Here is a 25,912-nt window from a genome sequence, read left to right on the forward strand (position 1 = left end):
AAGTGCTCACTTTTCTTTAAGCCAATTAAATAGAGCTCATCCACAAATCCACCTCAGCAATGTTATCCAAAGACAAAGACACATACAAGGACACAAACATACAGAGACGTCATAGTTGTCATTTCCAAATTTCAGCAGGGAGTCAGGTACAGCCATGTGAAACCCATCTGTTTACAAAAAGAGGTTGGATTCAAATTAGGTTTCTGACAGATGGAAAAAATCAAACTCACTTGTCTAGATGGCTGAATTATTACAGAAAAGACACTTAGGTTTTTTATTTATCCTTGATAAGTCAATTTCTAAATTACTTTACCCTCTTTTAAAAAGATGCATTTTAAAAAGATGGCAGAGATGAGGGTTCCTGAGAAGACCAGAAAGGACATTTGCATCTCAAAGATACAGGCAAGTTTTTCCTAGGATGACTTTGTTTCCCCTTTGTTTAATATTTACAAGCCTCTTAAGATAAACAGGGAGGGTTTGGGGAGTGGTATCTATTGGAGAGTCAATCAACTCGTTCCCCACTGTCAAAGTTCCCTGGGGCTCCTGTGGGGAAATTAGAATAGACGCCTCAAGTCCAAGGGCGTCGCCTGGCCTCCTATAGGATGTCAGCACAAGGGAAATTGCCCTGCTGTGGAAGTGGCTCCTGGTCCAAATTGGGTGGTCTGTGGAGTCTTAGATGGTGATACTAAATCAGGCTCCTGTGCTCTGGGGGTTAACACAGAAACTTCTATTTGATCCCCGTGGGTAGGGGAAACAGGAGGTGGTGAATATGATGGCGGCATGGGGGGAGGGTGGGCAGTTGGAACAACTGCCGGTGCAGCTTGCTGTTTTGCAAAACACTTGTAACTGCGAGATCCTATAAAATTTGAGTGAGCCATTCAGGGGCTATCGCCCTTCTGATCCTATATTTTGGGTCCGCACCCTATTACAATAGTATATCATGTGTTTCTTAGTCATAGGCTCAGGGCTAGGTTTCACCCATTTATCTAATATAGGCCCCAAAGGGCTCTCCTTCAGGGTAGATGGAGTGTTTCCCATTGTGTACACCAAAATGCAAAAGACGCAAGCAAATTCTGGCATCAGTGCACACCAAACCAAGACCAAAACCAACGAACCAGTTCCCAAATCGGTTCTGAGGGGGTGTAGTGGTGTAGAGAGCAGCCGTCTGGTCCAGAAGCCCACAGGCAGCTAGGAGGAGCTGTGTTAGTCCAAAGGCTCCGGGACACATAGTCCATTCTCAGCCCAGAAGGAGCAGCCAGGGGGAACCAGTGGGAGGGCTTGACTAATTGACCTTTGTGCCTGCTATAAAGCTTATTATTTAGCTCTTCACCAGTAAAATGTGAAGGGTTTGTACGTGGCTGCATAAATGGGTCTACGAATGATGGACAAGTGTGGTATTTGTTGCCTCCGAAGTGTGAAGAGACCTAAGTAAGACGAGTTGGGCTTGCTATAGTGTGTTGGGGAGCTGAATAGTTAACAGCTGAGGTTTAGCTGCAAGAGGAACTTCCTGGATTTTAAAGGATCAGTTAATGCCCAGAAATTTAACAGTTGTGGACAGTCCTTGAATTTTCTGTGGGGCAGTAGCCCACCTGTATGTTATAGATGGGTCACCAACCATGTTAGGGCCTCGTGCACCAATCTCCTGAGGGGCTCTGGATTAGAACATCAGTATAGTGCCAGACGGTGCAAGGGGACACCAGGTCTTGCCAGCAAAGACTGTGGGCAATAGCTGGGCTGTTAAGATAGCCAGTAGGCAGACGGGTTAAAGCATACTGGGTGCCTTCTGCAGTAAAAGTAGACTGCAGCTGGGACTCCTCAATAACTGGTACTGAATAGAACATAATAGCTAGATTGTCACAGCAAAGTAATTCCCTGGAGCCCTTTGGATATCCTTAATTAACTGGACAGTGTTGGAAATGGGAGCCTTAATAGTGGGGATCAGCATTGATATTTCCGTAGTTGCTTATAAGGCGCCACTCATTAATAGCAGGCTTTAATAGCAGCCAAATGGGGGAATTGAAAAGGAGAAATGGTGTGTTTAATGACTTCTTCTTGTCCTAAATTTTGAATTTTGGGCTGCAATCCCACAGCCCCCCCCTGTCATACATGTTATTGGGGGATATTTACTGTCTTAGGTGGCAGTCTTATGGGCTCCCAATATTCAGCTTCCACCAGGAAGACCAGGGATTTGGGTTTGTTCCAAATGGCGTTGCGGTACATCAGGGCATCCATAGCTGTACCGGGAAAGGGTAGGGCCAAAGGGGCTACCACCACTACAAGATTTTTAATAAAGATTGTTTCAGTAGTGACAGTCAATGGGAGCTGAATGCTTTCCACTCCCCTGACTATTATGCGTTGTAATCTAACGTGTGGCCCTTGCTTATAATTGGAGGGTTTCCCAGGAAGCACTGTAATTTGAGCTCCAGTTGTCAATGAGAGCCATGAGAAAAGTTGTTTATGTGTGTCCCAAGGATAATTAGAGAAGTAAATGGGCAGTTGTCCCAGAGGAGGGCCACGCTCCAGGGATCTGCCAGGTCCCTAAGGCAGAGGCCTTGGCAGAGGTCAGGGTACAGGATTCGGAGAGGTGACAGCTGCCCATCACTCCAGTCTGCTGAAGAGTCTGTAACGCCTGAGCAAAAATTTCTACCTTGTGCTTGGGCTGTCCCAGGGTTACGTCATTACGGACCCCGATCTCCAGAGCTGCCAATACAGGGAGGTCTGTTAGTCATCCCATGAAGGATGGAGCTGTGTGAAAGCACCACCCCTTGGTGGAGACCAATAAGGGTCCCAGAAGTCCCTATATCCCTTAAGGGTCCTCTGTTAGGTTCCTGGCCGATGGGGCAGCGGGGCCCATGTGCCTTTACTGGCAAGCGAGATTTGGGGCTTCAGAAAAATTATCTTTCTCATATCTAGCTACAACATGGATGCAGTCCAATGCCTGTTCTACTGTATCTGACGTTTCTATGAATTGTAACAGCATGGCTTTATAATTAGGGGGAACACAGTTCTCCCCCTTCCCTTGGAGAAATGTTTTCTAGAAAAATTTGCATTTCTATCATGGTATAGTTACATGTCTCTGTTTCTTGTTCATGCTGGTCATCCGATGTTTTGGTGCAATGGATGGTGACAGGGAATACCTGGAAGGGAGTTTTCCTCTTCCCTGACTCATATGCTGCCACTTCCCGTTTAGGGTGTCCCAGTCAGCCTCGGTGGGGTCAAGGGATGATTTGCAACAGCAGCAAGAATTGCAGCAACATAGGAGGCACTTACCTCAGCGGCATTTCCCCGCTCGGGGTGCCATGATGCCCCTGGTAGAGCTGCCTCTGTCATGGGTTAGGGCTGTGTGGGGAGCTCATGGATGTATGTTTGGGGTATAGGACGGTTTGGGGTAATAGTAAAGCTGTGTAGAGACTGTGTATGTGTGATCTGGGGAGAGATGAGGGGCCTGAGTGCCTTTATGAGTGTACGGTTGGTGTAGCATGGTGCGGCTGGGTGGTGGGGCTGGTTCTGGGTGTTTTGAGGCTGTGTGTGCAGGCATTTGAGAAGAGGTAAGGGTACGCATTTTAATGTTTTGTGTGTTGGATCTGTGTGTATTCAGAGTATAGGGGTTATACATATGCTCATCCTGTAGGGTAAGAGTTTAGGGAGTGTATTTTTGGTGTGGAGGAATTTGCAGAGATTGGGGTTTTCAGTGTAAATTGGGGTTGCTAACTGTGTGTGTATAATCAGGGGATGTGACAGAGGCTGTTTATAGTATCTCAAGAGGGAGATGGGTGTATGTTTGTATTGGGGGTGTGAGTTCATCATGTGTTGTGGGGGGAGTATTTAGGAGAAGGTTGGAAACATTGTGTCTCTCTGATGGTATTTTGTGTTTGTCTCAGCTTCTGAGGCATTGTACATACGTGGATGTTCACAGCTGTGGGGGGACTGTATGTGTTATATTTGGATTTGGGGGGTTGTGTCTTATATTAAGAAGTATGTGAGTTTGGTTTGGATGTATTTGGCTATTGTTGAAGGGTTTGTGTGTTTGCATTGGGGGGTTATATGGGGTTGGGTGGATTTTTGTGGGATATGAGGATTTAGGTGTTTGATTATCGGGGGCCGTTGGGGGTGTGTTTTTGTATTCAAGACTGTGGCTGTGATTTTATTGGGGTTTGTAGTGCATGTATATTGGTGCAGGAGAGTTCTGGGCACACAGGCATCTGCTTATAGGTAGGGAGTTTGTGTGTTTGAGGATGTTTGGAGCTCTGTGGGGCTGTGTGATGGTGGCACAGGTGACTGTGGGCAGGTGGAGTGTGTGTTGGGCTGGAAGGGAAACTCGAGGGCATGTTGGTGACTGTGAGGCGCCCATGTGAACTCCCACGTAGACTGACCTTTGTTCCTTCTGATCTTCTATGGCTTGGACCCATCCTGATCTTCTGTGGCAGCTACTCCCCTGCAATGGTCAGCAATACTCTGCTCATTCTTAGCCAGATGAGTCAGGAAATGTCACTTCCTCTGGCAGCTGGATGTGTCTCTTGCAAGTGAGTGGTCCTGGAGTCCAGGGTGCAGGACTGGTGGACAGATGCAGAGTGAGGCTGATTCCCCCATGAGCCCTCTCCTCAGTGAGGTGGCCAGGAGGTCAGGGCTGTATCTCCAGAGGGTCAGACATGGCCAGTCCTCTCTAGAATGTGCTGGAGGGGCCAACTCATTGAACGGACCCTGCCAAGAGATAAACAGACCCCGAGGACAATTCCTAAGGGAGAAGTTTATACCTACCCATCTTCCACTTTCTGCTTTGGATGGCCTCTACCACAAGGTAAAAGCTAAGCCCCCTCACACGGCCCTTCTTGGCCTGGTCTTACTGACCGGCCAGTCTCTCCCCACATCCTGGCTCACTCTGGGCCCTCTGGTGATACCAGCATGAGGCCCCCCTGCATGTCAGTTCTCACCTCCTTGCCTTGGCCCATGCTGCCCTTGCTGTTTGTCCTGCTCTTCCTCCCCCAAGGCCGTGAGTCACCTTCTCCAGGTGGGAAGGATCCACTGAAAATGCAAATTTGGGTAATTACTGCATCACCTGAGTCTCTAGCACGTGCCAGGCACTATGACGCTTGCCAAATCCATAAAAACCCCACAAAGCGGGTGTGCTATTAGTTGCACTTTGCAGGTGATGAAGCTGAGGTTCAGAGGTGAGCAACCATGACCAAGTACCCTGTACGTACCAGAATATCAATCAGACTGGTCAGCGTATCCAATAAAGCCAAACATTAGTCTGATCAGGACGCCTAGATGCCAGGCTGTAAAGGCGCAAAATATGTCCCAGCAAGAGAAGGAGCAGTGCCAAGTACCCCAGCAAAGAAGCAGAGTTCATATCCTGCTTTCTTAATCAAAATAGCTGCAGATCAACCCACAGTTTCCTAGTCTGTTAATAGGAGGAAAATACCAATGTGCGTTGTCCTATAAAACTACCTTAAAATAATATGTATGATCCCGAGTGCTTTGGTAATGACCCCAAATCATCATCATGAAGTTGGGATACTTCTTAAAACACTGCAAGTCTTACACACTGGCATATAGAATCTGTCAAGTCAGTTCTTTGGGTAATGATGGTAGATAGAAGTGGCCCAGAAGGACAGAAGACAGAAAATAGAGCAGAAACTATTTGTCCAGAGGTGACAATGGGTCATAGCAAAGGTTCAAGCATTACTAGGGAGGTGGTGAAAATAGTAATGGGCATGGAGTGTAATAAGTCAAGGATATCTAATGTAGTTTCCAATGAAAGTTTGTGAAAGACATATAGCTAAAAAGATAATAGGCTGGGAGGTGAAATAGTACAAAACATTTGATATATTTTTTACAAGGATAAAAGAAGATAGAAATGAACATTAAAGAAGTAGGTCAAATAGAAAAACTGTAAGATGGTAATAACCTCACAATATGATGAGGCAACTTAGATTTATTTTGTTTAAATAAATTGGTAGACTATATTTAGAGTAGTTTTAAGTTTAAAGAGAATTTGAGCAGAGTATAGAGTTCTCATACACCCCCTCACATCTATTCCCCAAACCAAAGTTTCCCCTATTATTAACGTCTTGCATTAATGTGGGGCATTTTTTTACAATTGATGAGCCAAAGTCCATACATTCCTATTAACTAATATCCATAGTTTACATTACAATTTACTCTGTTGTGTATCCTATGGGTTTTGACGAACGTATGACAGGCATTGACCATTACAGTATCATACAGAATAGTTTAAGTGCCCTACCTTTTCCAGGATGTCATATAGCTGAAATCATACAGTATGTATCTATTTCTGTTTGGCCTCTTTCATTTAGCAATATGTGTTTAGGGTTCCTCCATGTCTCTTCCATTTAGTACTCTTATAGCTCAAGCTGCCATAACATAATACTATAGGCTTGGTGACTTTAACAACTCACAGTTCTAGAGGCTTGGAAGTCTAAGATCACGGTGCTGGCCAATTCAGTGCCTGGTGAGGGCTCTCTTCCTGGCTTGCAGACAACTGTCTTTTCACTGTGTCCTCACGTGGTGGAGAGAGACAGAAAAAACTCTCTGGTTTCCTCTTATAGGGGCACTAATAGAGCCTAATCCTCATGACATCATTTAATCTGATTACCTGCCAAAGGCCTCATCTCCAAATACCATCACTTTGTTAGAGCTTGAATATATGAATTTTGGGGGGACAGAATTCAGTTGCTAGCCTCATTCTTCTAACAGTATAAAATATGACGAATAAAGAAAGCTCATCCTTAAATTATCTCTTTTCTAGAGTTTCTGTCCCCATGTAGTTATCAACTCCTGGGTAAGATAGCCTAGGCAAGCAAAATTTTAAAAAACACATGAACAAGTTTTTTTGAATCTCAAAATGATTTGAAGGCAAGAAACAGTGTTTGAGAGAAAATTGGGGAACCTTACTTGCATAAGAAAAGGTGATATTCCTGTTCAGAGTTGAATGCCATTTTGGAGCCAGTCAAGCCAGGCTGAGGAAGCACATTCTAAGCAGAAGCAATAAAAATTGTGTGCAAAGAGTCAGGCTTGTTCTAGAAATTAAACAAGCCCCACTGTGAATGTGGAAGAGTGAATGAAGGGATGAGAAGCAGGATAGGTGAATGGAAACTAGGTTACAGAGGCCTATGAGTACAGATGGGCATATGCATGTAAGAACACTACTCATGGCAGGGAAAGAACCACCTGGATGTATCAGAAGGAACAAGTTCTTAACACTCACAAAGGGAAAAAAAAAAAAAGAAAGCCTGGTCTTCCCAGCTAGAATGGAAAACTGTTTAATACATGAGTATTCAGAATAGTTTTCAATCCTGAAATGTGGGGAAAAACTTAACATGGTCTAAACATTACTTGGGTTCCACCTAAAAAGCTTAAAAGCAAGACTCAGAAGGATAAAATTATTTTTAAGTAATTTAACTGCATCCCAGAACAAAGTTCAAGAATATGTACAGAAACACTAAAATATTTAGCACCAGAAAAGGAAAATCTACAGTGACTGTCATCCAATAAAAAAATTACCAGGTATATCAAGAAGCAGGAATATAGAACCACAATGAAGGGAAAAAAAAGCCTAATTAAAACTGACCCAGAAATAGAAAAATTAAAGCATTAGTAGACAACAAAACTGAAGTAGATATTATAATTATATTTCATATTTTCAAGAAGCTACAGGAGGGATTGGACATGTAAAGGAAGGTATTTTTTAAAAAGCAAATCAAAGTTTTAGAGATTAAAACTAAAATAGCTGAGATTAAAAGTACATTGGATAGAATTAACAGTAGATTAGACATTGCAGAAAAGAATTAGTTAACTGAACAAAAAGCAATATACATTATTCAAAATAAACACACAAAGAAAAGAAAAAAAACTTTAAAAAGATATGAATATCAAGAGAATGGGAAGTCAAGTCATAGATGGGGAGAAAAAATTTGTAAAAGACAAATCAGATAAAGGATTGGTATGAAGATATACAAAGAACACTTACTGCTTACCACTAAAAAAAGAGGACAACCTGATTAAAAGTGGACAAAAAATCTAAACTGACACCACAGTAAAGAAGATATAAAATATCAAATAGGCATATGAAAAGATGCTCAACACCTTATGTGTTTGGAGAACTGCAAATTAAAACAACAATGAGAAACCACTATGCAGCTATGAAGAGGACAAAAATTCAGAACACTGACAACACCAGATGCTGGTGAGGATGCAGAGCAATAGGAACTCTCATGATCGCTGTAGGGAATGCAAAATGGTACAGACTCTTTGGAAGACAGTTTGGCAGTTTAATAAAAGAGTAAATATACATTTACCATAAAATGCAGCAATCAAGCTCTTTGGTATATACCCCAAAGAGCTGAAAATTTACGTCCATACAAAAGCCTGCACATGAATGATTGTGGCAGCTTTATTCATAATTGCCAAAAATTAGAGGCAACCAAGGTGCCCTTCCATAGATGGATGGATTAAAAACAAACAAACAAACAAAAACCTGTTCCACATTCATACAATGGAATATTATTCAGCAATAAAAGGAAATAAACTACCCATGAAAAGACATGGAGGAACTTAAATGCATATTACTAGGTGAAATAAACCAATCTGAAAGGGCTACGTACTGTATAATTCTTAACTATGTGATATTTTAGAAGGCAAAGCTATGGAGACCGTAAAAAGATCAGTGGTTGTTGGGGGTTTGGGAGGAGGAAGGGAAGAGTAGGTTGAATAGGTGGAACCCAGGGGATTCTTAGGTCAGTAAAAGTATTCTGTGTGATATTACAGTGGTGGATACATGTTGTATTAGTCAGAATTCTCCAAAGAAGCAGAACCTATAGAATACATGCATGTGTTTGTAACAGGGAATTAGCTCTTATGATAATGGAAGCTGAGAAATCCCACAGTCTGCCATCTGTAAGCTGGAGACCCCAGAAAGCTAGTGATATAATTCAATCCTAGTCCAATGGCCTGAGAACCAGGGGAGGTGGTGATATAAATTCCAGTCTGAGGTCAGGAGAAGATGAAATATCTCACCTCACACCATGAGGCAGGAAAAAGGGGCAAATTCTTCCTTCCCCCAGCTCTTGTTCTATTCAAGCCCTCAACAGACTGGATGATGTCCACCCACATTGGGGGGGGGGCAATCAACTTTACTGAGTCCACCAGTTTCAATGCTAATTTCACCTGGAAATTCCCTCACAAAATATACCCAGAAATAATTGTTAATCTGGGTCCCCCATAGCCAGTTAAGTTGACACATGAAACTAATCATCACAAGTCGACCCTGTGTCAACATGACACCCATATGCATCTCCTCAAATCTTACTTAATCCCCAAATAAGACAATAACAAGGTCTTAATTCCACTTAATATGATACAACAATTCTGAGTCCAATCAAAATACACTAACCCTATCCCCAGAAGAGGAGGTAAATCCTTGTGATATAACTTAAAGTACTATAATGTAAAATTAAGAGTACTTACATATTATGATATAAAATCAATACAACTCATGTTACATAATAAGGGAATATGAGAGAGAAAAAACAAATACACACTTAACACAAATATATTCATAGCAAAAAAAAATGGTGTACTCATGACAATTACAGTCCTGGTTTCTGTAAGTGGTCAGTTATAGCTGGTCTTTGTAACTACTTTCTTCTACCCATTCTGTATTCTTTCTATCTTCAGCAAGCACCTCAGCAGATGGTGGTTCTTCCCTGGTGGGTGACCAAATCCTTCCTTCTTGAATAGTCTGGGTCATTAGTAGCCCTGCCTAGACTGGGTTGTTGTAGTTTTCCACTGAGCTTAATCAAAGAACATGGTAATACTAAGGGATGCCTTAAGCGATCTACTATATCCAGTTACACTTTTCCTTACTTCCGTGTGGAAGAGTAGTCCGCAAGTAGTATCCTTGTATCAACAAACACCTTCCTTTCCTTCTTTGTCCGTTGATTCAGAGGCATGAGGAGCCCAAGGTAGCTGGGTGTTAGTCTTAACTCCCAGTTCTTTGGAATCATTGCTGTGTCTCCTGGTAGAAGCATTTTCCCCTTTGGAACTCAGACCAGCAGAGCATAAGGTCACAGGAACAAAAAGCAAAAATTTGATAGTGGGTCACTAGGGATAATACTGAAGAGTTGAAAATAACTCTTCTCATTTTTGTCCCTTAAAATTCCTGGACCCGAGAATCCTGGCTATGGAAGAAAGAGGACCATATATTGGACTCCAATTCAGAGCATATACAACCCTCTGGAGAACCTTGCCCTGGGACAAGCAGAGGTATTGTCACATAGCCAGCCCTGTAACTGAGTCTTCAGAAGGCCATTCCACCATTCTATCCAGCCTGCTGCTTCAGGTAAGACTAGTGAATTCCAAGGGCCCATTGCCTCACTTCATCTGCTGTGAAATGTATTCCTTGATCTTGAGCAATGCTTGCAGAATCCCATGACAATGATAAGTCATTCTGTAAGATCATGGATGGTAGTTACGCAGAAGTGACGTATGCAGGAAAGGCAAATCTGTACCCAGAGCAAATGTCTATTCCAATAAGAACAAAATACTGCCCCTTGCACAATGAAAGCTGTCCAGTGTCATCAGTCTGCCACTGACTAGCTGGCTGATCACCCGGGGAATAACACCATATTGAGGGCCCACTGTTGGTCTCTGCTGCTGGTTGATTCTTTTTGATTGGGAATTCAGTAGTGGCTGTAGCCAGGTCAGCCTTGATGAGTGGAAGTCGATATTGCTGAGCCCATGCGTAACCTGCGTCCCTGTCACCATGGCCACTTTGTTGATGAGCCCATTGGGCAATGACAGGGGTGGCTGGGGAAAGAGGCTGACTGGTCTGCACAGAACAGGTCATCCTATCTACTTGAGAATTAAAATCCTCCTCTGCTGAGATCACCCTTTGATGATGAGCATTCACATGAGACACAAATATCTTCATGTTTTTCAACTATTCAGAGAAATCTGTTCACATACCTCTTCCCCAATTTTCTTTATGACCAACTTTCCAGTCATGCTTTTTTCAATTCCTGACCACCCAGCGTGTCTGACCATTTCTCCTTCCAAGTGTTTCTCCCTCAGCCAGGTGCATGGCCTCAAGTTCTGCCCACTGGGAGGATTTCTTTTCACCACTGTCCTTCAGAGATGTCTCAGAGAGGGGCTGAGGGCAGTAGCTATCCACTTTTGGGTAGTGCCTGCATATTGTGCAGAACCATTTGTAAACCAGGCCTGCCTGAGTCTCCCTCCGTCAATTAATAGTAGGGAAGTCCCCTTGACGTCATAGGTGCAGGCTGGGAGAGAAAAGGTAGTGTAGCAGAAGTGAGGACTGTGGGCCTTTGAGCTCCTTCTTCATGGAACTTACTTGTGCCTTCAAGACCTGCTCTGGCCTGATCACATATATACCACATCCATTTGACGATGGAGTGCTGCTGTGCATGGCCTCTGTTATGGCTTGGTGGTTAAGATACCACTTAGTTCATGGTGGGCGGCTCAGGTCACATGGTAACTTGATGGCCCAAGGTTAAGTGTTCAGTCTCTACAAAGTTCAGTAGCAGACCTCTTGTTTCTCAAAAGGAGACTAGTTACCAAAATGATGGAAGGGCCTTGCTCCACAGTTCTTAAGGCCTGTGCTTTGATTCACCTATGCGGGCCTTCAAGAGGCTCCAGACAGCATCCTTATTTGCCACAGACACGTCAACACCGTTGTGTCTTCTGGATCTTATGGCCCAAGTGGCAAAGCAGCTTGCACTGCAGCCTGGACCTGTTACACAGCCTTCTCTTGTTCTGGGTTCCAGCCTAAACTAGCAGCTTTTGGAGTCACTTCATTAAAAAGTCTGGAGTAACACATCCAGATGAGGAATATGTTGCCTCCAAAACCCAAAGAAATCACTAAGAGCTGTGCCTGTGCTTTGGTTGTAGGAGGTGTCAGAGACGACAACTTATCCTTCACCTTAGAAGGGATATCTTGACATGGCTCATACCACTGGGCCCCTAGAAATCTCACTGATGTAGGAGGCCATGGCATTTTGTCTTATCTATTTTCTGTCCTCTGACACATAAATACCTTACCAACAAACCTAGAGTAGTTGCTACTGCTCGTTCACTAGATCCAACAAGCATAGTGTCAGCAGTGTAATAGACCAGTGTGATATCTTATGGAAGGGAGAGTCAGGTGTATTTTCTAGCAAACTAAATAATGGCATCAGGCTGGAAAGTTGATATACTCATGAGGTAGGACAGTGAAGGTGTATTACTGGCCTTGCCAGCTGAAAGCAATCTGCTTCTGGTGGGCCTAATGGACAGGGATGGATAAAAAGGCATTTTCCAGACCAAATCCATATACTTACATACCATTTACCAGGGTGAGTGTTAACTTTCTCAAGCAATGAAACCACATCTGCAACAACAGCTACAATTGGAGTCACCACCTGGTTAAGATTATGATAATCTACTGTCATTCTCAAGATCCATCTCTCTTCTGCACAGGCCAGATAGGATGTTGTAGGAATCACCACCCCTGCCTCCTTCAAGTCCTTGATGCTGGCCGTAATCTCTGCAGTCCCTCCATGAATGTGGTATTAAATTTTATGTATTGTTTTCCTAGGTAGAGGCAGTTCTCCTGGCTTTTACTTCGTCTTTCCCATCATAATAACCCTCCCTCCACAGGTCAGGGAACAAATGTGGAGAATCTGCCAGCTGCTAAATATGTCTATACCAAGTATACATTCCAGAACTGGAGAAATAACCACATGATTGGTTTGGAGAACCATTGGGCCCATGGTGAGACAGAACTGAGCTAAAACTCCATTAGTCGCTTGACTTCCATAACCTCTACTCTGACTTTTGGGCCCCTGCAATGTTTTAGGTCTCTTGGAATTTGTATCATTTCAAAGCCAGAGTCAGTTCTTCCCCAAAAGGTCTAATAATTTCCTTTTCCCCAATGCACAGTTACTCTGGTAAAATGCCAAACATCATTCTGGGGAAGGCTGGGGCAAGAATTGACAGTATAAACTTTCAGAGTGCACTGGGGTCCTTCCTCAATGGGGCCCAGCCTCTCCTTCATTCCAGGGGTTCGGGATCCATAAACTGGCTCATGTCTAGGAATGTACTGAAGGGATGTGACTCTCTGTTTTTATGATTTAGGTTCGACTTTTATTCACTTGACCTAGAACTTTTCTGCTTATACAGAGAAGTACAAATTTAGTAGGCTTCCTATCTATTTCACTTCTAGGAACACCATGATCAATTAATCAACACCGTAAGTCAGCATGAGTCAGACTATTCTGATTGCTGCTTTGACTCTGCTGTACATTAAGGTAACCATGTCCACTTTGCCTTCAGTGGTTGAATATTGTCACTTGGCCCCTACCACCTCAGGATTCAATTACCCTCTTTGCATTTAGGTTTCCCAATGCAGTGACTGCATTTCCCACTGTGAGGTCTGATCTACAGAGAAAGCAACCGTAGAGTATTCAAGGTGTCAACTGAAAAAAAATGCGCAACTTAAGAGTTGAAAATTATGTTGCATTTGGAACCTAACTGAGGACTTAAGCCTGGGATACAGCCTCTCAGATAGCTCTGGGGACAGTTCCAAAGAGAAACAGAATATATAGGAGTTTTGCCAAAAAAACCCAAGTAATCAAACATCAAAACTTTCCTGCTAATTAAAGGAAAACCAGACATCTCAAGTTAACGATTTTAACACTTTCTATGTATGGGAAGATGTAAGAATCTGGGCTTAATACAATTATTCCTTTGATATGCACCTAAACTATCTAGGGCCAGTATCCTGTTTTTCTACATCTTAAATCCCCTCAGGGTGCACTATCAGGGGTGGCTGCAGTGGCTGGTGGCTTGGTGGCTGCAAGATCCTTTGTTTACTGGTATGGCAGGTGACATTCTTTGTCCACAAAGGATATTGGGGATCCCCTCATAGATTTATTCCTCACACTACTGATGGAAGGTAAAACTTCTGGAACCCCCCAGTCAGGTGAGCAGGTTTTAAGTGACAAATCTACTCTAACATTCCTCTATCCCTAAGCCTCTGAAGTTCTTCTCTAGCTTAAACTGAGGCAAGTCCAGCATTTCCAGGGTACTCATGGGGGGCCACCTTTTGGCCTATGTTTCAGCCAACCAACCAACAAAACTGCTAGAGCCCTTTCTAATTCCTCAAGCTGCAACAGTAAATGCAGAAGCCCTATTTAGTGAGCCCATACATTCAGCCTCCTTCAACCTTATAAGGAATTCCTTCTTCCATTTTCCCACACCTTTAGTACTTATTCCCAGACATTTCCCAAGATTTTGTCTGTGTAACTTAGAAAATGGAAGTCATTATTTTGGAATGTAATGCACTTCCTCATGAGTCACAGATTGTATCCCACCTTTAGGGACCTGCTGAGCTTGAGTCTAGTTAAAGGTCCAGAAGTAAGGTGGGGTGGTAGGGGTGGGTCCTGAGGAGACTAATAATTATGTTACATGACAATTGCGTCAGGGGAGGCTATGACCCTTTCCTCAGGCAATGCAGGGTTAATCCTCTCAGAAGGAGATGGAAAGGCTGATACCCTGTATGTAGAGAGGCCGCTTCCACTAGGGTTGAGGAAGCCATCTCTGCTGGGGCTGGGGAGGCCAATACCACTGGTGATAAAAGATTCATCACAGTTTAGGGGCTCAATATCCCCAGCTTCATCAGGATCTTCCCACAGGTCCCCATCCCAACTTATAAGATCCAGTTCTTTCCCAATCAATGCCCTCACATTGATTCAACAGTAGATGCCCTTCAAAACTGGGAGTTCAACTTGCATTGTAATTCAACCAGTTGCACGATGAGGTTCTGTGCTTGATTTGCAGCCCTGTAGCTACAGGAGACAGTGGTCTCCTTCAGGGCACATGGTCATTTATGTGGCACTTGAGCTGGGAGTTCAAATCACCAAGTTCATCCTTTTCTTTCAGTGACATAAGAAGCAACAGAACAACATAATTATATACACTGGTTTTCCAAAAATGTTCAAAAGTATCATATACGTTCATCCCAGAGAAATTAAATTTTATGTCCATGCAAATATCTCTACATGATTGTTTCTAGCAGCTTTGTTTGTAATAGTCCCAAACTAGAAACAATAAAAATGTTCTAGAATAAGTGAATGGTTAAACAAACCGTGGTACATTAATACTATGAAACACTACTTAACAGTAAAAAGGATTAACTACTGATACATGCAAGTACTTGGATGGATCTCAAAAAACATGCTGGGTGAAAAAAGCCAACATTTGAGGTTGGTGTTTGAAGGTCACATATTATATGAATACATTTATATAGCATTCTCAAGATGACAAAGAAGGAGACAGATAAGTGGTTGCCAAGTTTTAGGGATGGTGCATGGGGGCCAGGGTGGGAGGAAGGTAAGTGTGACTATATATCGGGGTAACAGGAGGGAGATCTTTGTGGTGATGGAACAGTTATGTATCTTGATCTTGGTGGTGGCAACACATGTGATAATGTGGCACACATATACCTTGTAGCAATGTCAATTTCCCAGCTTTGATAGTACCCTATTGTTACATAAAATGTAACCAATTAGGAAAACCGGATGAAGATTACTTGGGGCTTTACTGTCCTATTTTTGCAACTTCCTGTCAGTTTATACTTATTTCAGAAGAAACCATTAAAAAAAGTAATGTGTTCAAATAAGAAAAAGTCTATATAGAAGTGTTTTTTTGAGGGTGCTAAACTCTTCAAGACAACTTCAACTTTCAGGCAGTCATTTTATCATTTGTAACATAATAAGAGAAGCAAAAATTGTATTAGGGACTATATCGTGGGGAAAATTTCATGTAATTTTTGACACACTGTATTAGAAACATTCGTTTCTGCTGAATAATATTTGCTAACTTTTGAGATAGGTTAACCACAGGTAGATAAGTCTAGTAGCCAATGAATAACATTAACAGAAAGGCAGTCTCTTAAGATACGTGATATCATGCTCTATGGAATTTTTCATTAATTTAGACAATTTTGTAGAGCTCCGATGTCAAGGTAAGTGACAAGTCCAAAGCTGCTGAAACCTAATGAGAATTACAAGAGGTTACATGGTAAATTGTGGCAAACCGATTCCAGCGGTCCCCAACTTTTTTGGCACCAGGGACCAGTTTCGTGGAAGACAGTTTTTTCCACGGAAGCAGGGGGGATGGTTTAGGCAGTAATGTGAGCTACAGTGGCGGGCGTGATTCAGGTGGTAATGCAAGCAGTGTGGAGCAACGGATGAAGCTTCTCTCTCTCTCTCTCTCACCCACTGTTCACCTCCTGCTGTGCCCCCTGGTTCCTAACAGGCCTCGCACAGTGGGTTGGGGACCCCTGGATTAAGCGATGAAAATAGAGTTACAGAGCTGGTATAGAATTTAAAGACTTCACAGTGACATATTGTTTGAGAGACTCTGAAGTGATTTCGTGGTGTTTCCAAGTTTGCTGGGGACTGGGGACCAGGCCCAACCCAGACTATTTGGCCCCTGTACCGTGATCTTCCCTGAGAGCCAGGCTCTGTTGCTTTCCTGCACACTCCCCGCTCTTTCCTCACAAGTTGTCTTCGTAGCACTGTGCAGCTTTAGCCAGATTTCAGGGCACAGAGAGCCTGCCTTGAACTGAGAGCATCTCTCCCACACATGCGCTTGAGGGCAGCCTGGGCTCTGCTCAGCTCTGAAGAGTCAGTCTTCAATGAACCCTATTACAGTTAAGGAGCTTCTCTGTAGCTTAAAATACTTGAGAAAGAGGAAAGAAAACTATTTTAGAAAGTATCTAATTGGAGCTATCCCAATCATATGTTTCATCAATGACTTTTGGGATTCCAGGCTTTTATAAGCGCAATGATTCTGACACATTTTTAGGGAGAAAAGAGAGTGTTCTTTCCTACTTTAGTTATACTCTTTCAGTCACTGTAGTTTCATATTATTGAATGTACAAGACCAAAAACATCCACATATTCATATTCGCATTTGGAAAGATGTGCTTTAAAAATGTTCCTTAAATGCATTCTCACTATCAAAGTCACAAGAATACCTTCTGCAATAGGGAGGAAAAGGTGACTGTTATTTCTCTGTAAAATCAAATATGATACAGACCAAGTGGTAGGCATTCAATGAACGTGGTCCCCGAGACCATGTGTGGTGGTGATAAAGCCCTGGGATAGGAGTGCTGGCCAGGTCCTTGGTCTCTGGGTGAGTTCTCTTCATCTGTTCCATTAGAGGACTGGTCCAGAGTCCTTTCAGCTTACGCATTCAATGATTCTGTCCCACTAGTTCTTAGGCAAAATAAAACAGAACAAAACAAAACAAAATCAATAAAAACCACTTAAAAAGTAAATGAGAAAACTCTGCCTGACCTAATGTGAAGGAGTCACTTACTGTTCCCTATTTTGAATGGTATCCTCGTAATACCTATAAGTGGTTATCTATCTGGGTATTAAAATGTTTTCATAAGGACCTGCTGTACAGCACAGGGAAAACACTCAATATTTTGTAATAACCTATATGGGAAAAAATCTGCAAAAGAACATATATATGTATATGTGCATATATATATATATATATATATATGTATGTATAACTGAATCACTTTGCTGTACACCTAAAACTAACACAACATTGTAAATCAACTATACTTCAATAAAATAAATAAATAAATTTTAAAAATTGTGTTTTCATGAGTAGATGCTCCATGAGCGAGCTGCTGGCAGGGGAAAATGCAGTGTGCTGCCTCCGTGTGCTTTTTCTGTGCCAAGTATTATTTGAGGAAGGAAAAAAACCTGCAACAATTCTGCTTTTGCAACATGACTTGAATCACCAGAATGTCTAGAATTCCTGTGTTCTCAAGGTGCTATCTTTCAGTTAGCATGGAATTAAGGAGATGAGGGGAATGGAAGTCTAAAATTCAATCCTTAACTGTGAAATGCTTATTAATGGAGGTACATAAAGCTTAATATATTGGAAAGTGTGTGGACTCGGTCAGTTAGTACAAAATATTTAGGGCTTACTATGTGACAGGCACCGTGTGACTTGCGGTGGATGTGTAAGGCTTGGATGGTGTTCCCAGGAAGCTCAATATTTAGTGTGGCATCTTCAGTCTAGTTCTGCCAATAATTAACCATGTGAGCACTTTGGAGTCTGTTTCATCGGCACTAAAAAGGAAAATGAGAGCACAGGGCCTGAGTCTCTCAGGGGTCCCTGTTTGCTTCTATGAACCTGCTGAGAGTAAGGAATGTATTCATGTGTCAGTTGGAGGATAAACTGTTACGTTCTCTTCTTCTTTTGATGTATGTACATATGTATGTATGTGTTTATTATTTATTTATTTAACTGAAGCTTAGGATTCTTTTTTTAATTTGGTTCTTCAATTATACTCTAAATAGAATTTGTTTACAATAGCCTGTTCCTTGACAGCTTTCTTCTGGGAAGACATGAAAATACAACGATTAGGTGTATCAACTCATTCAGAATGACAATGAATGAAGGGAGCAGATTCCCCTTCTTGGTGCCCCTGGCAGCCAGTGTGAGGGCCTGAACCTTGGGCTCAGCCACTGGGATCCTGCAACCCAAGACTGAGAGTCGTGAAACAGTGGGGAAAAGATTAAGAAGCAGTCGGATTTTATTGTTGTGATTGCAGTTGTGGAGTTCTTGGGGGAGGGGGGCACCACAGCAGGCAGGAGCAATGGCCTGTCCAGCTATATGGATGGGTCCAGGGCAGCTGAGCTAGAGCTCTTCAGTGGCAGAAGCAGTACCCTGGGTCACATCTTTTTCTTTTTTTTTTTGATTGGTATCATTTATTTTTGTTAATTAATTTTTATTGGAGTATAATTGATTTACAACGTTGTGTTACTTTCTGCTGTACAGCAAAGTGAATCAGTCATACATATACATGTATTCACTCTTTTTTAGATTCTATTCCCATATAGGTCATTACAGAGTATTGAGTAGAGTTCCCTGTGCTATACTGTAAGTTCTTATTGGTTATCTATTTTATATATTGTAGTGTGTATATATACATCTTGACGATTTCTATGACACGTTGTTTTATAGGACCTGACTATTCTTCTGAACTAGTGAACACTTCCACTTTCACTTGTGAACCATTTAATGACCTGCTTACAAACCCTTTTCTTCCTGTCACTAAGTGACGACTCTGATTACTTAGAGATGGTCTGACCCATAGGAGGGATGCGTCCACCAGCTGGCACAACAGTGGCTCCCTGAATTAAAGCTGATGCTGCCCCTGGCATCCTGGGCTCTGCTGATCACTAGGCAAGCTGGGAAAAAAGTGTTATGAGATGGGTGGGAGAAATCCTTTCTGATGATCAAAGGGATCTTGTGTCCTGCCTCCCTACATCTATATCTTATGAAAATTCAAGAGGCAACAACACCACATTGGCTGGGCTGTGAAGGTCTCAGTTCCTTCAGAAATGAAGGTCTGGATCATGTCACCAGGTGAAGACACCAATGAGCCTGGTGCTGGCTGAGAACAAGGTGACCATGGAGCAGAGAGTGGCTGAGGGACGTCACAGTATCACGAATGATGCAGAAGCACATGCCTACACGTTTCCTTCCATGCTCCATAACTCATTTTCCTCCCCCATTCCTTTCCCTTGTCAGACCATTTTATACAGACCACTATAGTGATGGTTACATTCACCATTACTCTGTGGGTTTCTGATGATGTAGATGTGCCTGTGACCATCTTAGAGGAGGATTAGACAACATCCAGAGACCCTAGGATTGGGGCTGGATGCAGAGACTTGAGGTTTTCTGCCTTTGGTGAGTGGGTGGTACCCTTCCTTATCTGAAAGAGAATTGTGTTCAGCAAGACTTACAATTTCTGGAATTTGAAGTGTGTATGTTACTGACCAGGGTTCTTGGCCTCCTTAATCAATAGAAATTGATCAGAGACCAGACAAGGAATTCAGGCAAAGCTTTATTGGGACCCCTGCTGCAGCAGGGGGAGCGAGAACAAGCAACAGGTTCCCTTGCTCGCTTCCTGGGGGTGGGGGTGGGGGCAGCTGGTTCCTTATATGGGGGGGAGGTAGTGGTGTGTCCCGGGGTTGGGCCGGAGGGGTGGCTTAGGTGGTCTGCCCACCCCTTTGGTGGTGCTGAGTGCAGGGGGCATGCGCAGAACCCAGCCTTTGCTCCCGACCCCCGTTTTTGCTTCTAGCTCTTCAGAAGTGGCAGTTGGGCTTTTTTGGTCTTTCTGTATCTTTTGTCCAGAATTTGCCCCAACTGTGCATGCACGCAGTTATTTTTAGTCCCTTATAGTTTCTTTGCATTTTGTTGCTCTAAGAGACATTTGTCCAGGTGCAAGCACTGCAGCAAAGGCTCCCAGGTCCCAGCCTGTTTCATGTACATGAATAGATGTAAATCTGGGAAACTGTGCTTGTTATTTTTCGACTGTCCAGCACCCACCCGCCCCTGACTCTGCGGAATTAACCCAGATGTGATTTCCTATTGAGAGGCAGCGTGTTTCCTGCTACTGTGGAAACCACTTCACCTGCAGCTGAGAGTGGGGCTGTGACCTGCACTCAGTGTTAAGCAGGTTGTTGTTCTTTTCTTCCACCCTTTTTCTTCTCCTTCTTCTTCTTCTTCTTCTTATTATTATTTTGGGATAAGAACACAACGTAAGATCTATCCCCTTAGCAAATTTTTAAGAGCACGTACAGTGTTACTAACCAGAGGCACTATTCTGTACAGAAGATCTCTAGGACTTATTCATCTTGCATAACTGGAACTTTGTTCCCTTTAACTAACACCTTCTCTTTTCCCCCTCCCCTCAGCCCCTGCCAACCACCATTCTACTCTGTGCTTCTGTGATTTGACGATTTTAGATCCCTCACGTAAGTGGTATCATGTAGTATTTGTCCTTCTGTGTCTGACTTATTTCACTTAGCATAATTTTTCCACATTCATTCATGTTGTCACAAATGGCAGGATTTCCTTCTTTTTTAACACTGAATAATAGTCCATTATATATATCTCACATATCTTTTAACCATTCGTCTGTTGATGGACATTTAGGTTGCTTCCACATCTTGGCTATTGTGAATAATATTGTTGCAGTGAATGTAGGAGTGCAGAAATCTTAATGAGATCCTGATTTCAATTCCATTAACTATATACCCAGAAGTAGGGGAGGTTCCTCAAAAAAAACTAAAAATAAGAGGATTGTTAGCTCTTGGTTGGTCCTGAACAGGCAAAAATAAAGGGGGCAGCAGGGTCCAACCAAAAGGCAAATATGGTCCTGTCCCCTCACCCACTCCCACCCTTGATCCAGGGGTATTTGGTTTCTACTTATTTCCCAAGCCCAGTCCTTCAGCCTCTTATTGATTCTGTGAGCCCATAAGATGCTTTAATAAATTCTCCGTTTCTTAAGAAAAATTGTCCAATAATGTTGCTCCCAACAAAGAATTATGCTACTCCTTACTGTCAAGAGGAATTTTAGCATTTATAATTCAGAGTTTACTGAATTGCAGTATAGTGCAGGCCTTGTAGTTTCATTACGAAGGAAATCCTGGTTTACTCTATTAAAAATCTGAGACCTAAAATAGAAGTTGAGTCAGATTTTTATTGACTCAAGCAACAAAGAAGAGTTCTGTTCTTGTGGAGTTTTGATAAATGCCTTAACAAACTTAAGGATATCAAAGTGATTTAGAGAATTTCAATAACCTTCCCAAAACATGTTCATACATGCTATCCTTATTCTAAATTGAGAAATGTGTAATGCAGTTGTATTATTTTGTGTGTTGATATTAATAATACACAGAGGTTTTTCTTTACTTTCTGACCATGAAACTCCACCCCTAGGGAATTCTGGCCTTTCCATGAAAACAAAATTCTCCATAAAAAGCTGTGGGGTGGGACCCTGGGATCCCACTCCAGCAGATGCCTTTATTTGATTGGATTACTTGTGTTGTTCTTCATCCCATTAGTTCCTTGCAATAAAAATTTCAAATGTTGCTTGTGAGACTGAAATGCCAATTAGTTGAATCAGATGAGAATCTGGGTCGATGATGAGTCCTTATACCCTTCCCACCTCCTAGGGTGTGAAATAGGCAGTTATGCCACATGGTATTTCCATATAAACTCTATCAAAACATAAGCTTATAAGTAATGACAAAAACTGAGACAATGACTTACCTCTATAAAATATATTTTGAGATAGAAAGATATATGTGTAAGTCCAGCTGTAAATTCAGGCTCAATTCTGAAAGATGATTATTATTCAGACCCTGAAAGAGTTTTTTGTTTTAATTTATTTTCTTGAAGTATAGTTGACTTTACAGTGTTGTGTTAATTTCTGCTATACAGCACAGTAATCCAGTTTTATATATATATATATATATATGTATATGTATATATATATACGCATATATATATATATATATGCATTCTTTCTCATATTCTTTTCCATTACAGTTTATCACAGGATACTGAATATAGTTCCCTGTGCTATATGGTAGCACTTTGTTGTTTATCCATCCTATATATACTAGTTTGCATCTGCTAATCCCAAACTCCCAGTACTTCCCCCCACCCCCCCACATGGCAACCACAAGTCTGTTCTCTACAGACCTTGAAAGTGTTTTGAATATTTTGGATTAGATAAACAGGAAAACAAACATTCCATATTCTATCAAGAAGGATGAGAAAAAGGAATCAGGTAGATGTGTTCCAAATTTTGAAATTTTAACTTCAACTAAATATGAATGCATATCCTGTGCTTCCCCTCAAACAGATTTACATTTAATTGAGAGTAGGAGGAAAAATTCTGTTCTGAAAGAGACAGAGACTGTTTATGGGAATCGAGACGATTACTTCTGAGGGTGGGAACAGTAATAATAATAGTTGAATCTATAAAGATCCTGCTATGGCCAGGCATTGTACCAAGTCTTTCACATGCGTTAATTCATTTAATCCTCACAGCACCTCTGTGAATCTGACATATTATTATCCCCATTTTACAGATGAGGAAGCTGAAGCACAGACAGGTAAATGACTTGCCCAAGTTCCACAGCTTCTGTGAAAAGCTAATTTTCAAAGTAAACATTTTAGTGCTATTTGACTTTTTAAACTATGTGCCTCTATTAATTTTGTGACTAAAATTTAAAAATTCCAATTGAATAGAGATTTTTTGCTTCCATTATATCTTTTTCTGGAAAAAATATTATTAAGTTTGCCCCCAAATACCACTGAATTATAAAGTTGCTTTTTACAGTTATACATCCAAAACTTAATGCAAAATTGAGATCTAAAGATAATAGGCAATATTTTATATTGGTGTTTGTAATATCAGGGCACAAACTTTTAGAAGTGACTTTGTTAGCCAGCCCTCCTGTAACTAAATCTATTTGGAAATCTCAGCCTATTATCTTAAGGTGTCTTTAAAATGAATTATCAGAGTGGCTGGGTACATCTGTACTGAAAACACTATTTGTCTAATTGCTTCTACTTAAGTAAACATTACATATTACTAGAGATTTCAAATTGATTTTAAATTAAATAAGATCTAGTAAAACAAAGAGCAACATAAACTGTTTTAACTCGCCCCTTGCTTTTTTTTTTTTTTGCCAAATTTCTTATTCCTTTTTTAATTGAGATATAATTGACATATAACATTAGTTTCAGGTGTACAATATAATGATTTGATATTTGCATGTATTGAGAAATGATCATCACAATAAGTCTAGTAAATATCCATCATTTCTTTCTTGTGATGAGAACTTTTAAGATCGACTCTCTTAGCAACTTTCAAGTATACAGTAGAGTATTATTAACTGTAGTCACCATGCTGCGCACAACATCCCCCGGACTTATTTGCTTCATAAATCAGAGTTTGTACTTCTCGACCCCCTTCACCCATTTTGCCCACTCCCACACCCTGCCTCTGCCACACCAATCTCTTCTCTGTATCTATGAGTTCGGTTGTTTGGGGGCTTTTTTTGGTTTTCTTTTATAAAATGTCAAAAATGTCCAAAATTTGACCAAAATTTTGGTCAAAATTTCGGTCCATTTTATAAAAGACAAAGAAAGGCTGTGGAAATGTTCCAGATTAAAGAAGCCTAAGCAGATGTGACAATTAAATGCAAAACCTGATTCTAGCCTGGATCCCATACTGGAAGGGAAAAAACAAATGCTATAACGTCCTTGATGTTAATAGATACAACAAAATCCCTGTAGTCTCAGTTCTAAGTTGCCTCAAAACCCAGAAGAAAATGACCAGTGATCTTAGGTTCTGTCCTGCTGATTGGTTTCTGTATCAATTAATTCATAGATTCAATTAAGTCTTCATGCAGTGCAATGCATGACTATATATACAAGGCAACGGACTAGATGGAGAGAGGGCAACAGAAAGTCCTCTTTTTCTCCAAAAGGTGCTCAAAGTCTCGAGTTTCACCAACACGACCTGCCAACGCATTTAGTCACTCTTCCTTAACGGTATTCACTGCCATGTAAACATTGAGAACTTTGGTGGCTTTCACGAATTACTCGTGATTTTTCCAAAAAGCTGTCTGAGACTATTTCTCTAGTCCCGAGGAAAGTCACTCATTTTACAACCCCGCCCAGTGTCCAGATTTACGGGCATTTTCCGAAGCCAGCTCACTGCAGGGGGATCCTTTCCCCAAACTGGCAAACTTCATCCCACAACCTGCGTCAGGGCGTGACAAGTGACAGCCAGTGCCAGGCTGGTGGCTCACGGAGCGGAGGGGAGGCACCGGCTGCGGCAGCACGTCTTCGCCCCGGACCATCCTGGCGCCGCCCGTCCCCACCGGGCGGGGGCCCCCAGGCCGCCTCCCTCCCCCGGCCAGCGTCCCCCCACTCGGGCCTGTTTCCTCAGTCCCGCTCAAAGAAAGAGCTACCGGCCACGAAAGGCAGTGTCAGCACAGGTCCCCAACCCGCCCGTCCACCCGGAGCGGGGCTGGGCGCCGGGACTACTCACCGTCCAAGAGGAGGGCCGGCGTCCAGGCTGCCAGGCGGGACAGCGCTCCCGCTCTGCGGTCACCCACTCGCCTCAGGAACAGCTGCGCCTCGTCCCCTCGGCCTCCTGCAGCCGCAGGGCACAGCCACGCGCCCGTTCCGAGGCTAAGGGCCTCTGGGGGAACTGAGGGGGGCTGAGGGGACAGCTGAGGGCACAGGAGGACAGGAGATAGGACAGGTGAGGGACAGTAGAGGGAACAGGAGATGGGACAGCTAAGGGGACAGGTGAGGGGACAGGAGACTAGGTCGGCCGCCTGAGCGCGCGCGATCCCACAACGCCCTACCCTCCCAGGAGGGGCCGGGCCCCCCACTGCCCTGGTGGCGCGCCGGGCCCCGCCCACGGGCCCGCCCCTCCACGCCCCGCCCCATCGCGGGCCGGCCCGGGGGCGAGGCGGAGCGCGCGGGGAGCCACCTCCGGAGGCGGAAGCGGAAGCGCCGCCGGGCCGCGGCCTTGGAGACGCGGGGGCGGGGCCGGCGGAGAAGCGCGACCTTTTACCCGCGGCGGGGCTCCGTGGGAGGCGGCGGGCGGAAGTGCGGGCAGCGGGTGGCCATGGAGGTAACGCGTGATCCCGGGGGCCGAGGGACCATCGCCCCTCCCCGCCTGCCCTCCCCGCCCGCCGGGGTCCGCACAGCCGCATGTGACCGGCTGGCTTTCGTTGTGTTTTGCAGGAGCCTGTTCACGACGGGGTGGCCTCGCCGGCCGCTCCTGGGACCGGGAAATCCAAGGTAAAGAGACTCCGGAGCGGCGGGGTCCTGCCGGGAGGGGAGGGGGCTCCCTGGGGGACAGCTTTCCTCTGGGCTCTCGGCCTGAGCTGTCGCGGTCGCGCGTTTAGTCCCTCCTCTCAGAGCTCCCTGGTGTGAAGCCTGAGTTCGTCTCCTTGCCGCCCCGCTCAGCGCT

The 25,912-nt window shown here is 43.3% G+C and overlaps 1 protein-coding gene and 1 long non-coding RNA gene across 6 annotated transcripts in view; one reads left to right on the forward strand and one right to left on the reverse strand.

Annotated features, from left to right (window-relative positions):
* LOC132366901 (contactin-associated protein-like 3) overlaps nt 1–25,912 on the forward strand; it is a 157,768-nt gene that overhangs the window by 13,328 nt on the left and 118,528 nt on the right. For all 5 annotated transcript variants that reach the window (XR_009503585.1, XR_009503584.1, XR_009503587.1 and 2 more), the window contains exon 3: nt 25,684–25,740. Coding sequence is in view for 1 of the 5 variants with exons in the window: in XM_059924355.1 (XP_059780338.1) it covers nt 25,684–25,740 (57 nt within the window). In the remaining 4 variants the exon portion in view is untranslated. The remainder of the gene's footprint in view (nt 1–25,683; nt 25,741–25,912) is intronic.
* Nucleotides 17,061–25,360, reverse strand: LOC132366902 (uncharacterized). The gene is made up of 2 exons (XR_009503588.1): nt 24,977–25,360; nt 17,061–17,300 (listed from the first exon to the last, which is right to left on the reverse strand). It is a non-coding gene; the product is annotated as an uncharacterized LOC132366902 (long non-coding RNA).

The sequence above is a fragment of the Balaenoptera ricei genome, chromosome 6, assembly GCF_028023285.1.
Source record: "Balaenoptera ricei isolate mBalRic1 chromosome 6, mBalRic1.hap2, whole genome shotgun sequence".
Classification (NCBI taxonomy): domain Eukaryota; kingdom Metazoa; phylum Chordata; class Mammalia; order Artiodactyla; family Balaenopteridae; genus Balaenoptera; species Balaenoptera ricei.